This window comes from Phoxinus phoxinus (genome assembly GCF_949152265.1).
Source record: "Phoxinus phoxinus genome assembly, chromosome: 11".
In the NCBI taxonomy this organism is placed as follows: domain Eukaryota; kingdom Metazoa; phylum Chordata; class Actinopteri; order Cypriniformes; family Leuciscidae; genus Phoxinus; species Phoxinus phoxinus.
Genome location: NC_136886.1, coordinates 26,493,148 through 26,505,532, shown reverse-complemented (window position 1 = coordinate 26,505,532; position 12,385 = coordinate 26,493,148). Strand labels below are relative to the sequence as shown.

Below are 12,385 nucleotides of genomic sequence, written 5' to 3'. Positions count from 1 at the left end.
CAACAAAGGTCCACAAAGGTCATTTGTTTTAAATCTATCCATTTGGTATATGTTTTTATCCTAAACAATTGATATAGCATTCAGTTCATGCATTCCCTGGTAATCAAATCCATAAATGTTTGAGCTACAATCAAATTCATTTTTCTTATAGAATACCCACACAGAATGCTATATTTGAGCTTTACCTGAATACTTGCAAAGAAATAAGTTAGATTTTGGCTTTCCATCATGTCTTTAATACAATTTCCTTGCCCCACCCTGGCTCACCTCCATCCCTCAGGCCACAGTATGAGCAAAAAGGCCTGTGTGTGATACTGTAAAGTTGCTTAGTGACAGAGTGGAGGAATAGAAGGGAACTCTGGGAAGCTTTCGTCACTGTGGCTGATGGTTCACAACGAGATGGTGAGACCCAACACCTGTTTGCTACAAACTTTGCCCTCTCTCATCTGTCACTCCCATGGGTACTAAGATTTACTTATGGCAAGAGCCAAAATCTTTGCCAGTCATCAATTAACACTTGAATTCCCACGATCAGATTGCAAATGGAGGTGTTATTTATCCCTGGCTGTGACTATTATTTATGCAGGATATAATTAGTCTATAAAAGCCATTACCATTCTATATGGCTAATGATGATGATTTATTTATGCGGCGCATTTCCTTTCTGACATGATTAATGATTGTTACACAATCTAAATGATGCATCTCTAATAAAAAGCACCACTGACTGAACAAGCAGCTGACAGTTATTCTGAAGAGAAGTGCAAATATCTTTCCAAATCAATTCATATACAGAAGTGGTTTTTGCAGAAGAAAATTCAAGTCATCCAAAGTACATTACGATGTATTGATGTATTTTTCAATCCGATTTAAACTTGAACTCAAGACATTGTTAATACAAGCCTTTACGATACGCTGGCCAAATATAGCCTTAATGTCATAAAGCAATCAGAGAGATATTAGTTTCAGTGATACACTAACCGTTTGAGCATTTATAGCTGATTGTTCCCACTGCGGACCAGAGGGAAACACAACTTCTTGAGCTTCATGGTGTTGATAGTTCATGCCATCAACACAACACGAGAATGTGAAGACAGAACGGATGCCACCAAAAGTGCACAGGCCAGGCTGATTAGCACATGTACGCGGGGCTGGCAGTGCCACACACCTTAGCCTCTCTGCCCAGTGATAAGGCCTTGGATAAATCCAGCAATGGTCTAGATTACAGTACGAGAGGTACAGCTCAATCTCTATAAGGTCAGCAGTGATCCTCCTGGGCTATCACACTGGCTGTAAATCACCCAGCTCTGCCAGATCTGACCAGTCAAACAACAGTGTACATAGTCAGGATGTGATGTACTTTTATAGTGCAGTGTTATTAAGTCCATAACTACGGAGCCCCTAAAGAAGGGTTTCTCAAGCTCGGTCCTGGAGGGCCACTGTCCTGCACAGTTTAGCTCCAACCCTGATCAAACACACCTAACTGTGAGTTTCTAGTGATCCTGAACATAGGTATATAAAGGCTCGATGTCTTACCACGGAGTCTCTAACGTCATCACCCGGTGGCCATCTTGTCACAGGCAAGCTTTCTGGTGGGTTCTGTGGTACCTGATGTAAGGTGAGTGATCTGCATGAACACAAATACTCTTATCTCGCTGAAATCTTGACGGATTTACAAACGATTTGGTTTCTTACAAACGTTATTAACGTGGCTATAATTACGTAAGCTTGAACATCTTGAAACATATAATGTTATAATTATTCATAAGTATGCAGTGTCATAACTACATCTCTGACGTTTATAACAAACCAACCCGTTTGAAAATCAGTAGAAAATTGAGCAAGTTATGGTTATTTAAAAAGTACATGCACCATTAAAACAATGTTATGAGTGAGCGAGCAGACTGTGACAAGATGGCCGCCAGGTGCGGACGTCGACCTGCATTGGCCAGCGGCTCAGACGAGACATCTAGCCTTTATTATGTATATCTATGATCCTGAAGACATTGATTGGATTGTTCAGGTGTGTTTGATCAGTGTTGGAGCTAAACTCTGAAGGACAGTGGCCCTCCAGGATAGAGTTTGAGGAACCCTGCCCTAAAGGGACGTGGTGGTGGAAAAAATTTAGGATGGGATCTTTTTTTTTTTTGGAAATATTTTGCGTTCCCTCGCAAAACTTTTGCGTTCCCTCGCAAAACTTTTGCGTTCCCCCGAGAAACTTTGCGTTCCCTCGCAAAGCTTTTGCTTTCCCTCGGAAAGATATTTGCGTTCCCACGCAAAACTTATGTGTTCCCACGCAAAACTTTTGCGTTTCCTCGCAGAACTTTTGAGTTCCCTTGCAAAGTTATTTGCGCTCCCATGCAAAACTTTTGCGTTCCCATGCAACAATTTTGCATTCCCTCGCAAAGATATTTGCGTTCCCATGCAAAACCTGTTGTGAGCTCGGACAGACACTTCCTGTTGTCCCGCTGGCAGTGCTTCAGAGCTCCATACATTAATGGAGTGTTTCATAGTGTTTAAACTTGGACTCAAATGCGGTCAGTGCGGTCAGTTCAAACTTCTCGGATCAATAACTCGTAAGCTAAACGTTGTTAAAACACGAATTAGCCTATACTTATTTTATTTATAAGCACAGTAACGTACAGCTAAAACCAAATTTCCATCAAAACAAGCTTTATAATATAGGCTAAATGGATCTCTGAGCGGCTGAGAGTGAGAAAGTCTGAAGGGACCATCTGCAAAGTGCAATATCCCAAAAACGTGACTACAAATATAGTCATTAACTTAAATGTTACAAACTGCAGTGCCACCCAATTCAGTTTACACATCAATGGTATCCCACTTGTCATATACTACACTGCTTTTGCACATTTTATATTCAAAATATTCAATAACTTCACTGTAACACGCCACATTTAGTTCACAGATCACTGTAAATAGGCTACAACACTTAGTTTTGGAAGTAATTGCACATAATAATTATAATTTGATGGCATTACATAACAGTGTGAAGTTATTGAATATTTACACAAAATGATATTCAAACTCACACAGATGCTTTTAACATTAAATAACGCACATAAACAGTAGGCTACATGACATAGGCTACTTGTTTCAGCCTCGACGTCGCAGAGAAACCGTTTCTAAAATAGAATCATCGCGTGTTGACAAGGTGTTACCATAAAGTAGGCTAGGCTACAGTAGCCTATAGGCACACGGTCTCGCTGCGAAGTCGAGGCTGAAACAAATATTTAATGTAGCCTACTGTTTATGTGCGTTATTTAATGTTAAAATCGTCTGTGTGCATTTGAATATCATTTTGTGTGGCTTTAGCCGTAGGCCTATGTAACAATGAACCACAGATCTAGTTCAAAATAAATAAAAGTGATTATACCATGGTCTGGGTGAATACTCGATTCTGATTGGCTGCAGGGTGTCCGTTAAAAAGAGATAGAGGACACCTAAATAAACTGTCAGGCGTAACCAAGGAAACCAAGTTATTGTTTGTAACTTGTAACTTTAGATTTCGATTGTAAAACTAATTAAAATATAAACTAATGTTTTAAAAATGTGTTATTTGGCAAGTGACCATGGTATAAGCGGGTTAATGCCCTTCGAGGTGTCCATAGGGTATATGTCGAACGTCGCATGACGAAACCGGAAACCTGGTCTCATCGCATCCGCTTGTCATAGAAAGTGTTAACAGCCGTATGAACTGACGCCGATATCTATGGAATTTTAAGGTAATCAGCTAACCTACCTACCTCACTTTGTTATTGGCGTTTTATTCTATTTAAATATCTTAACGTTAGTGTGAAGATTTTTTTTTTTTTACTTTTAAATATCGATCTTCACATGCGAGGGACATTGGTTATGATCATCTTTGCTCGCTCCTTTTAAGTTATCTTGAGTAAAACAGTAAAAAAATGCATGAAGCACATACAAAAGACCTGAACCGGAAGCGATGCGTTCTGTTTTCCGGTTTCGTAATGCGACGTTCGACATATAGCTGCGCGTCGGCCGGTTCACACCTCGCCGTCGTCCATTAAAACATGATAATGGACACCTCGTCGGGCATTAACTCTTACACAAGAATGTTCAAACTGTCAACTCATTGCTAACCGACAAGTGTATTCTATGACAGCGATTGTTTCAGTAACTAAGTAAAGTATTTTGAATCATGTTAAAATAATATTCATGAATTTGATTATGTAGGACTTATCCATTTCGTTGCGAGTGCCGGGAGCGTGCCGAGAGAGCCCGCCAGCTGTTAGTTGTATCGCGTCCCATAATCGCGTCGCATCTGGTGTGGACAGACACATTATTTGTCGCTGGAATCTTATCGCATCGCGTCTGGTTACGACACGATGTAACAGTGTCCTTGTTACATAATGTTACATAGGCTACTTGGCTACTGTAGCAATAACAGTAAATGATGCATCATTTCATGCAGCTATTCCTAACCCTATAGTAGCCTATACATGTTGTTAATTAATATTCATAATTAATAATTCAATAGGCTACTTAAATGTACAATTAGACTGTAACAAGGAAACCTTAAAATTAAGGCATTTTTACATGTTGCATTTACTATTAATAACAGTAAATTAACACTAAACCAATCCCTATACCAATTTATTTTTTAAGTAGGCTAGCTACACTATAACAAAGACATAAAGTGCGATCACACTAACTATTTTGTCCTTTTTTTGACCTGTATGTATAGCTTACTTATCTATGCTACACTCTTCTATGCTAAGGAATGTCACATGCATCTGATACGTTTATTTTTAATGCTTTTAAAGGTTACTATGGAACATACAATGGAATAACATAAAATGCCAAAACCACCTGAAAACAATCAACTCAGACATCCAACCACCATTGTGCAACCAACAACAGTGAACTTTGTCCATTTCCATGATTTTGCATTTTATCCAATTGTGCTGCCAATTTTTGTGAATTTAATTAATTCATTTATGATAACCAATGTTTTAAATTCATGAAACCATCATGCAATATGTGTTCTGAACCATCTGTTGTTGCATCTTTGGCAACTATTATCTTTTATTTTGGAACATAATGTTGCTGCTCATGAAGCAGCACATAAAGAGGTCTCTAACACATTAATTGGATGGTGTCCAGCAAGAATATCTAATCTCTCAGTGACTGTACAAAATTCCACAGCTAGACCTTGATACATTTGACATACACATAACATCATTAGAGTCATAGTTTTTCCCATTAACCTCTGAATCCTGAAAACCTTAAACACTGTCTGGAGTCGATGCAAATTAAGTTAGGAAAGGTTTAGTTGCTCATGACATTCCCCTTCCCCCCCCCCCTTTTCCTTGCAGATGCATTCTTACAAAATAATGTGTTTAATAAATGTTACTTAAGTTATGTAATTTCATAGAGTATAAATCTACATGAAGAGTTTTAAAACAGGAACCTTTGGGAAGGAGGGTGCTTGGAGCTTTATACTCTAATTCTGAAACATATTTAATAAGACTGATAATGAATAACATAATGAGATATAAAATGTTTTCTCTCATAGTATAAATGGGTCTTTATTAACATATCTAGCTGTCAATATTTTAGGAAGGGGGTCCCTCACAAGGATCATGATGTTTTTGGGTCCTTGACATAAAAAAAGTTTGCACATAAGACTCTCTCATAAGAAGACACTTGTGAATAAATCAGAATTTATATCTAAGTTGCATGTGCTTGATATTCACTGACCTGCGATCTTCTTACCCATGATGTAATTAGGAAGCGCACGTTCTGTCCCTTCATTTAAAATACAATATGGATGTTTACCACAAAGATGTTAACTTACTAATAAAATTACATTATTGAATTATTTGGGGATGGACTTCCATACTGACTTCAACAGAAACATCATGGATTACTTGGAAACAACTGTGCTAACTTAAGACTGTGGCTTAATTATTAACAAGGACACATGACTGGAAACTTAGTTTAGGTGACTTCTTTACTAAAAGATAAAAAGGTCAAAACAACATGAGCCACGTGAAAATAAAATAAAAACACTTATTAAAAATTTAAGAAGGCTTGTTGACTGAAAGGTCAATAACGGAAAACTTTTATTGAAAATATACATCCATTCAAGATACTCAAGGATTGCTTTAGTAGTTAAACGCATTTAAATACATCTAGCTTCTGAAGTTCACTCATGTCTTAATTCCCAAACAAATCCCTGCTGACACCCATTATACAATTACTCCATCCGAGGGTCTTCTCACTCTTTCCACACTCTGTGTTTGTGTTCTGTGAACACAGAAGCTCTGTGACTTATTAAGCACTTGCAGTCTTTCGAGGATCTGTGTCTCTTCTTGTTGCCTCAGAATAGATGACCCAGTGTGTTTTGTAAGTTATATAGTAAAATGCTGAAGTAAACTGGAACAAATTATAAAGCTGTGAATAAAAAAATCAATCAATAAACCAATTCATGTTTGTAGAGCACATTTAAACACAACCGAGGTACAATGAATAAAAGAACCACTATGAATAAAAAGGGAACAAGATAGAGGAATAAAAGCAAAATAAACAAGCAACAGACAATCAACAATATAAGAGAATAAAATCATAAAATATGTATTTACAACAAAAATCTTACAGTGCAATGAAGCACAGTGATTTTGGAGATGTTCGCTTTATACTTTTGGAACATGGCGACTTCTTATTATTAATGGAAGCATGAATTCTGATAATATACCAGACACATTTGAAAGAGAATGTCCTTTCATCGGTATAGGAGCTGTATTTGGGTGAGGCAGCAGAACAGTGATCCAAAACACAGAAGCAATTCCACATCTGAAGGGCTTAAAAGTAACACAAATACTTTTTTGGAGTGGCCTTATATAGGCCTGGAGACAAGGAACCAAGATTCTGAAAGAGCAGTTCAGATTTATCACAATCTCTTAGGTAGTTCTGCAAAGAATAATGGACAAAAATGACTTCAGAAACAGCAAATCACATTTTTAACTAGTGTTTAGTTGCTGTTTTTTGCTGTCCAACTGGTTTAAGGGGACACTTACTTGTTCACGGAGGTGTTATGAGCCCCTGTTAATGATTTGCAGATTTTGCACTGAAAGAAGAAAAAAAGAAAAAGAAAAAAAATGGAATATTGCCTTTTGCTTGATAATAGCGAATAACATGCATTCGAGATTTAATATCAAATACTTTTCATGGCACTGTAATTTTTGCCTGTGGCCTCATGAAACCCTAGTTCTTGGGAAAATCTTGTCCTCCTCTTCTCTCCTCAAATAGCCCAAATCTATTTGACCAATTAATCCCATTTATATTGCAAGAATGAATGCTTGTCTCTGAGCCTTAACTCGGTGCGTCATGGTGACTTACTCAACTTGAAAATCACAAAATCGAATTCTATACTAAATTCTTTCCCAAAATTACAACATTGGATATTCACAGAATTTGGGATTATTATTATAGATTTTTTTTTTTTTTTTTTGCACATGGGAGAAGTGAAAACCTGTTGCCAAGTATGTAAGTGTTTGATGTCAAAAATGCTGTCCTTGAGTTTTGTGTTGGGTACATGTGATTTAAGTGTGAAAGGATATATTCAGATAAATACTAGCTTCAGTAGACTACCTCTTACTGTCTATGTCCAATGCAGTAGGCCTATAATGATTACATTTTACGATAATAAATAATAGGCTACAAAAAGGTGTTAAAAGACTGTGTTTGATATTACTTAATGTTAATTCGTAACATTTTAAATGCAGATTGAATGTGCAAGTATTATTGCTCAGTATAGGCTACTCTAGCCTACATAAACTGTAGAAATACTAGTAAGCTGCTATTTCAACATAATCTCTAACTCAGTGACTTAAATGGAAGCAAATCTTGCGCTGGGAAAGTAGGTCTGCATGCACACCTCGATTGCAGGGTAAATATCCCACTGCATACTAAAACCCCCAGTCGTGATCAGCTGTAATGTATACAGAAAACTATTTACTGTTCTCAGACTTGTGCAGCATCGGTTGGATAGAAATTTGTCTCCTCCTGGTGGCTAAATTGTGAACAGCTTTTTATTGTAATTCGCGGCTGGCTACGTCAAATTTGTGCGCCACGTATGTCACAGCGGCTGCATGTTGAATCAGCACCGGCGACTGGCGAGGGTTTTTAAACCAGTAATTTATTTAAAATGACGGTGTTTCACGACGAGGTTGAGATAGAAGATTTTGAGTATGATGAAGAAACAGAAACATATTATTTTCCTTGTCCATGTGGTGACAGATTCGCGATAACGAAGGCAAGTTGTTCTAGTAGAATCTATAGTCATTATTAACTTACTCGACTAACGTTACTCATTTCCAAATTAATATTTTTCAAACTAATACATGTGTGTATATTTATATATTATTTATATGAAGAATTGTATTTGAATCTGTTATCGTTGTTCCTTTCCTGTTATGTTAGCGGATAATTGGCTCGTGGATTAAACTTGAAAAACTAGACATTAACCAAGAGAACATTAACCAAAACTCAAGAGTGAGAGAGTTTAACTAGTTGCAAATATATATTTAGGTGAACTGAAAAATATCTACTGTTTTGTTAAGATAAAACTTCTGTTTTGCAGGAGGATCTTGAGAATGGTGAAGAAGTGGCCACCTGTCCGAGCTGCTCACTAATAGTAAAAGTAATCTATGATAAGGTAAATATGTTTAGTATGTTCTGATATTTGTGTATTGCCAACTTGGCTTGGTCATTGATTTAGACAGTTTGATTGGAGGGGGTGATGACGTGTTTAAAAGGATAGTTCACCCAAAATTAGAATTTTTACTCATCCTCGTGTCGTTCCAAACCAGAAAGATTTTGGTTAATCTTCTTCGGAGCACAATTGAAGATATCTAAGATGAAATCTGAGAGCTTTCTATCCCTCCATAGACAGCTACACAACTACCACTTTTGACGCCTCAAAAAGTTCATAAAGAGATATCATTATACTAATCCACAGGAGTTGATTGGTTTAGTTCAAAATTTTCTGTAGAGACTCCGAATGAATTCAACAGAATGAATTAGGCTTTTATTCACGTTTAAATATTAATCAGCGGACATGAAAAGAAGCTCAACAGAACCTACTTGACTTTCGAACAAACCTTGTTTCTTGTGGAAGCTCAAACGTGCTGCGTAACACATGAGAATGAACCTCATTAATTCTCGCATGTCAAGTGAACATGCTTGATCTTCTGTTTATCAGAACGGATGTGTGAGTTGATGAATGATTATATGTGAACAAAAGCCTAAATTCAATATGTTCATCATATAAAGCCATTGTGTCTCTTCAGAAAATTTAGAATAAACCGCTCAATTCATATGGATTAGTTTTATGATCTCTTTGTGAACTTTTTGAAGTGTCAAAGTGGTAGTTGAGGGACAGAAAGGCCTCAGATTTCATTAAAAAGATCTTCATTTGTGTTCCGAAAATGAACGAAAGTCTTAACTGTTTTGGAACAACATGAGGGTGAACTATCCCTTTAATGGGACAAGGGCACGATCCAATGATCAATCAATTCCCAGTGTACAAAATCAAGTCCCGTTCTAAAAATTTTTTGCACAACTTCCGTTTCATGCCGACTTTAAAAAAAGCCCTTCATATTGTATCCGTTCAACAACTATTTTGAGTTTCAAACTTAATGTTGCAATAGTCTTTTCTTAGGCTGCGTCCGAAAGCATTAAAATGCTGCCTTCAGAGGAAGTATTCCAAGGTATGACGGCATTAAGACGCGTCCAAATCCGATGTTAGATTCACTACCTGTCTCCTGAGATACCTTCATCTGATCGATTTTTGAAGTTGACATAAGGCCAGTTCACATAGCACAGACAAACGCCAACAAACACGTTCGTAGGGTTTTGTCGGATCAGTGTGTTACCCTGTCAGGGTTTGTGTTCACCCGACTGAATATGTTCAATTAGCGTTTGTCGTGTCTGTTGGGGCAGTGTGAACATGACCGTTATTCTTCATACAATTCTAAATCCAACGGCCAACCAGTTTGTTGACGCTTGTCTGTGCAGTGTGAATTGGCCAATAGATGTATCCTTCGCTGCCTTTCATATCCCACAATCCTTTGCTTTCCATTCTGTGACAGTTTAGCTAAAAAATAAAGATGGCGTCTAAACGTTGCAGTTTGTGTGTAAATGTACGTTTTTGACGTACTAAGTCATTGCTTGATAAGGCTGTGAGGAAACAAATCAGCTGCCTTAGTTTTCCAATGCAGTCTTAGTCTTTTCTCCCCTATTGTGACATATATCTGAGTGATGCTTTTCAAACAAGAAAAAGTGTAGAGCGGGACTTGATTTTGTCCATTGGGAATTAATTGGATGGTTGTGGTTTGCTGTTGCTGTGATCCCGTGTGAGTGACCGGTTTCCCTGCCCTCACACCAGTAAAAACCAGCAGAGGAGAGAAGGGGTGATGTCGTTGCAAGAGGGAGGGGAGGTTATTTTGATTAAATATTAAGAGGACGCATGAATTTAAATAACAATAATGATGTGTGCACAAATAAATAATTGATGATAAATACTGCAATGTTCCATACTGCAATGTGCATTTCATATAAAAGCTTATATTTTTGTTGTAGGAGCAGTTCATGTGTGAAGAAGTAATTGAAGCACCAAAAACATCAGAAAACAAACTAGAGCTGGCCCAGAGCTGAGACATCGCCACGACGACTCCACCCGATGCTTTGCTCTGAGGATGGACTTAATACGCACATCTGTCTTTTCACAGTTACACTCTACATATGCAGATCTTTTGAGTGGAAACTGACTGGATCTCATTGACTGATACGTTTTGCGCCAAGATTTTGCACATGAAGTACTTTTCGGTTAAAGCTATTTATTTTTTTAAAACCTTTTTAAAATATACTCTGTTCTTTTTTTGAAAATAAAATTATCAGATATTGAGGACATATTGGAATACTGAATTAATTCAATTCACATTTATTTGTATAGCGCTTTTTTACAATACACATAATTTCAAAGCAGCTTTACAGGAGGTGCATGAGTTCATATTACAATTTAGAGTGATATGTTATCAGAGGTAACTAAGTTATGTATTTCAGAAATGTACATATACAAAAATCACAGTTTGCTAAAAATTTATTAATTAAAACAATGTAATAATTTAATGCAGAAACAATGAGCTCATTGTAATAAATTGCCTACTTATTTGTTAACAAATTATAATGGCATTTAGTAAAATGTAGTATTGGTGGCATGTTGATTCAGAGTTTGCGTCATCTGAAGTCTTCGCAGGAGTTGGTGCCGTCTCAGTGTTCATAATATAGTCTGGATCCAAACTGGAGCTGACATAATCTAGTTACATCCCAAGATAAAATAGAGAAGCAAATAGAAAATAAGTAGCGTAGCTGCTGTTGCTAATGGTGCAAATACTGCTTGTAATTTCCTCTAGTTCATTTGTGTGTTTGGGTACACTGAGAAGGATCAGGCAATTTTTTGGTGAATCTATATGTATATAGTATTTGGGAGAATTGTTCTACCTGGCCGATAACGCAGGGCGACATGGCAAATTTATAAAGTATGCATGTTAGAATTAATGAATTGATCTTTTCATGGTCAACAAGCGGCTTTTGGTTCTACTGTAATTTGGTGCTCTTCCTGAAATTCCACCTGCTGCAGCTTTTTCTTATATTTTTTTTTAATCATTTTATAGGCCTACATGTTTTGCCAAGTCTGTCCTTTTAGCATTTTCAGAAATTATACATAAAATATTCATACAAATTGTATGAATTAAAAAGCTCAAGCCATTTTCTTCACTAGAAAAAAAATTATGCAGTCATATAAGACATTTCTCCTATTGGCAAAAAGAGTTCTTTAAAATTGAGTCAAGAACCCTATTTCACTGAACTTTATTTAATTATTTCTTTGTAAGAGTGTGTAATGTTAAAACATAAATCTTCGATGTCATGCATGACCCCTGAAGTAAATTTTAGAATGTGTGCTTCTTGGTATTATCTTTGAACACCAGAGGGTGCTATATGTTAAACAACAAAGATAAAATGTATAGAACAATTACATATTTAACTTTATGGTAAGACCAATGTTTAGGAATTAGTTTTTTGTAATTTAACACTGGGTGGCTTAATAACATAAGACAGCTCTGCTGCCAGTCAAAATGTAAATATGTTTAACAACTGTGGAGCAAACCAGCCTGAAGGAATGTGCTGATATCAACCAATGCAGCGCATTTCGATTTTTAAATGCTTTTCTAAAATTATGTCTAAAATAATATTAGATTTTGATTCTCATCTGCATATAGCCTAAATAAATAAATAAAAATCGGGAAATACATGTAGCCTATACAGTTTGAATGCACGA

At 36.7% G+C, this 12,385-nt stretch overlaps 1 protein-coding gene across 1 annotated transcript; it reads left to right on the top strand.

The window, feature by feature from the left end:
- Positions 1 to 7,960: 7,960 nt before the first annotated feature.
- Positions 7,961 to 10,954, top strand: dph3 (diphthamide biosynthesis 3). The gene is made up of 3 exons (XM_079627605.1): positions 7,961 to 8,299; positions 8,627 to 8,701; positions 10,627 to 10,954. The coding sequence occupies exons 1-3, from the start codon at positions 8,192 to 8,194 to the stop codon at positions 10,699 to 10,701; spliced, it is 258 nt and encodes an 85-aa protein (XP_079483731.1). The 5' UTR covers positions 7,961 to 8,191; the 3' UTR covers positions 10,702 to 10,954.
- Positions 10,955 to 12,385: the final 1,431 nt, after the last annotated feature.

What these genes read in the sequence shown, in the direction of transcription:
- dph3 (XM_079627605.1), top strand. Translation starts at nt 8,192, where the DNA reads ATGACGGTGTTTCACGACGAGGTTGAGATAGAAGATTTTGAGTATGAT. An exon ending in ACAGATTCGCGATAACGAAG is followed by an intron (nt 8,300 to 8,626) that starts GCAAGTTGTTCT and finishes TCTGTTTTGCAG; the next exon opens with GAGGATCTTGAGAATGGTGA. An exon ending in TAAAAGTAATCTATGATAAG is followed by an intron (nt 8,702 to 10,626) that starts GTAAATATGTTT and finishes TTTTTGTTGTAG; the next exon opens with GAGCAGTTCATGTGTGAAGA.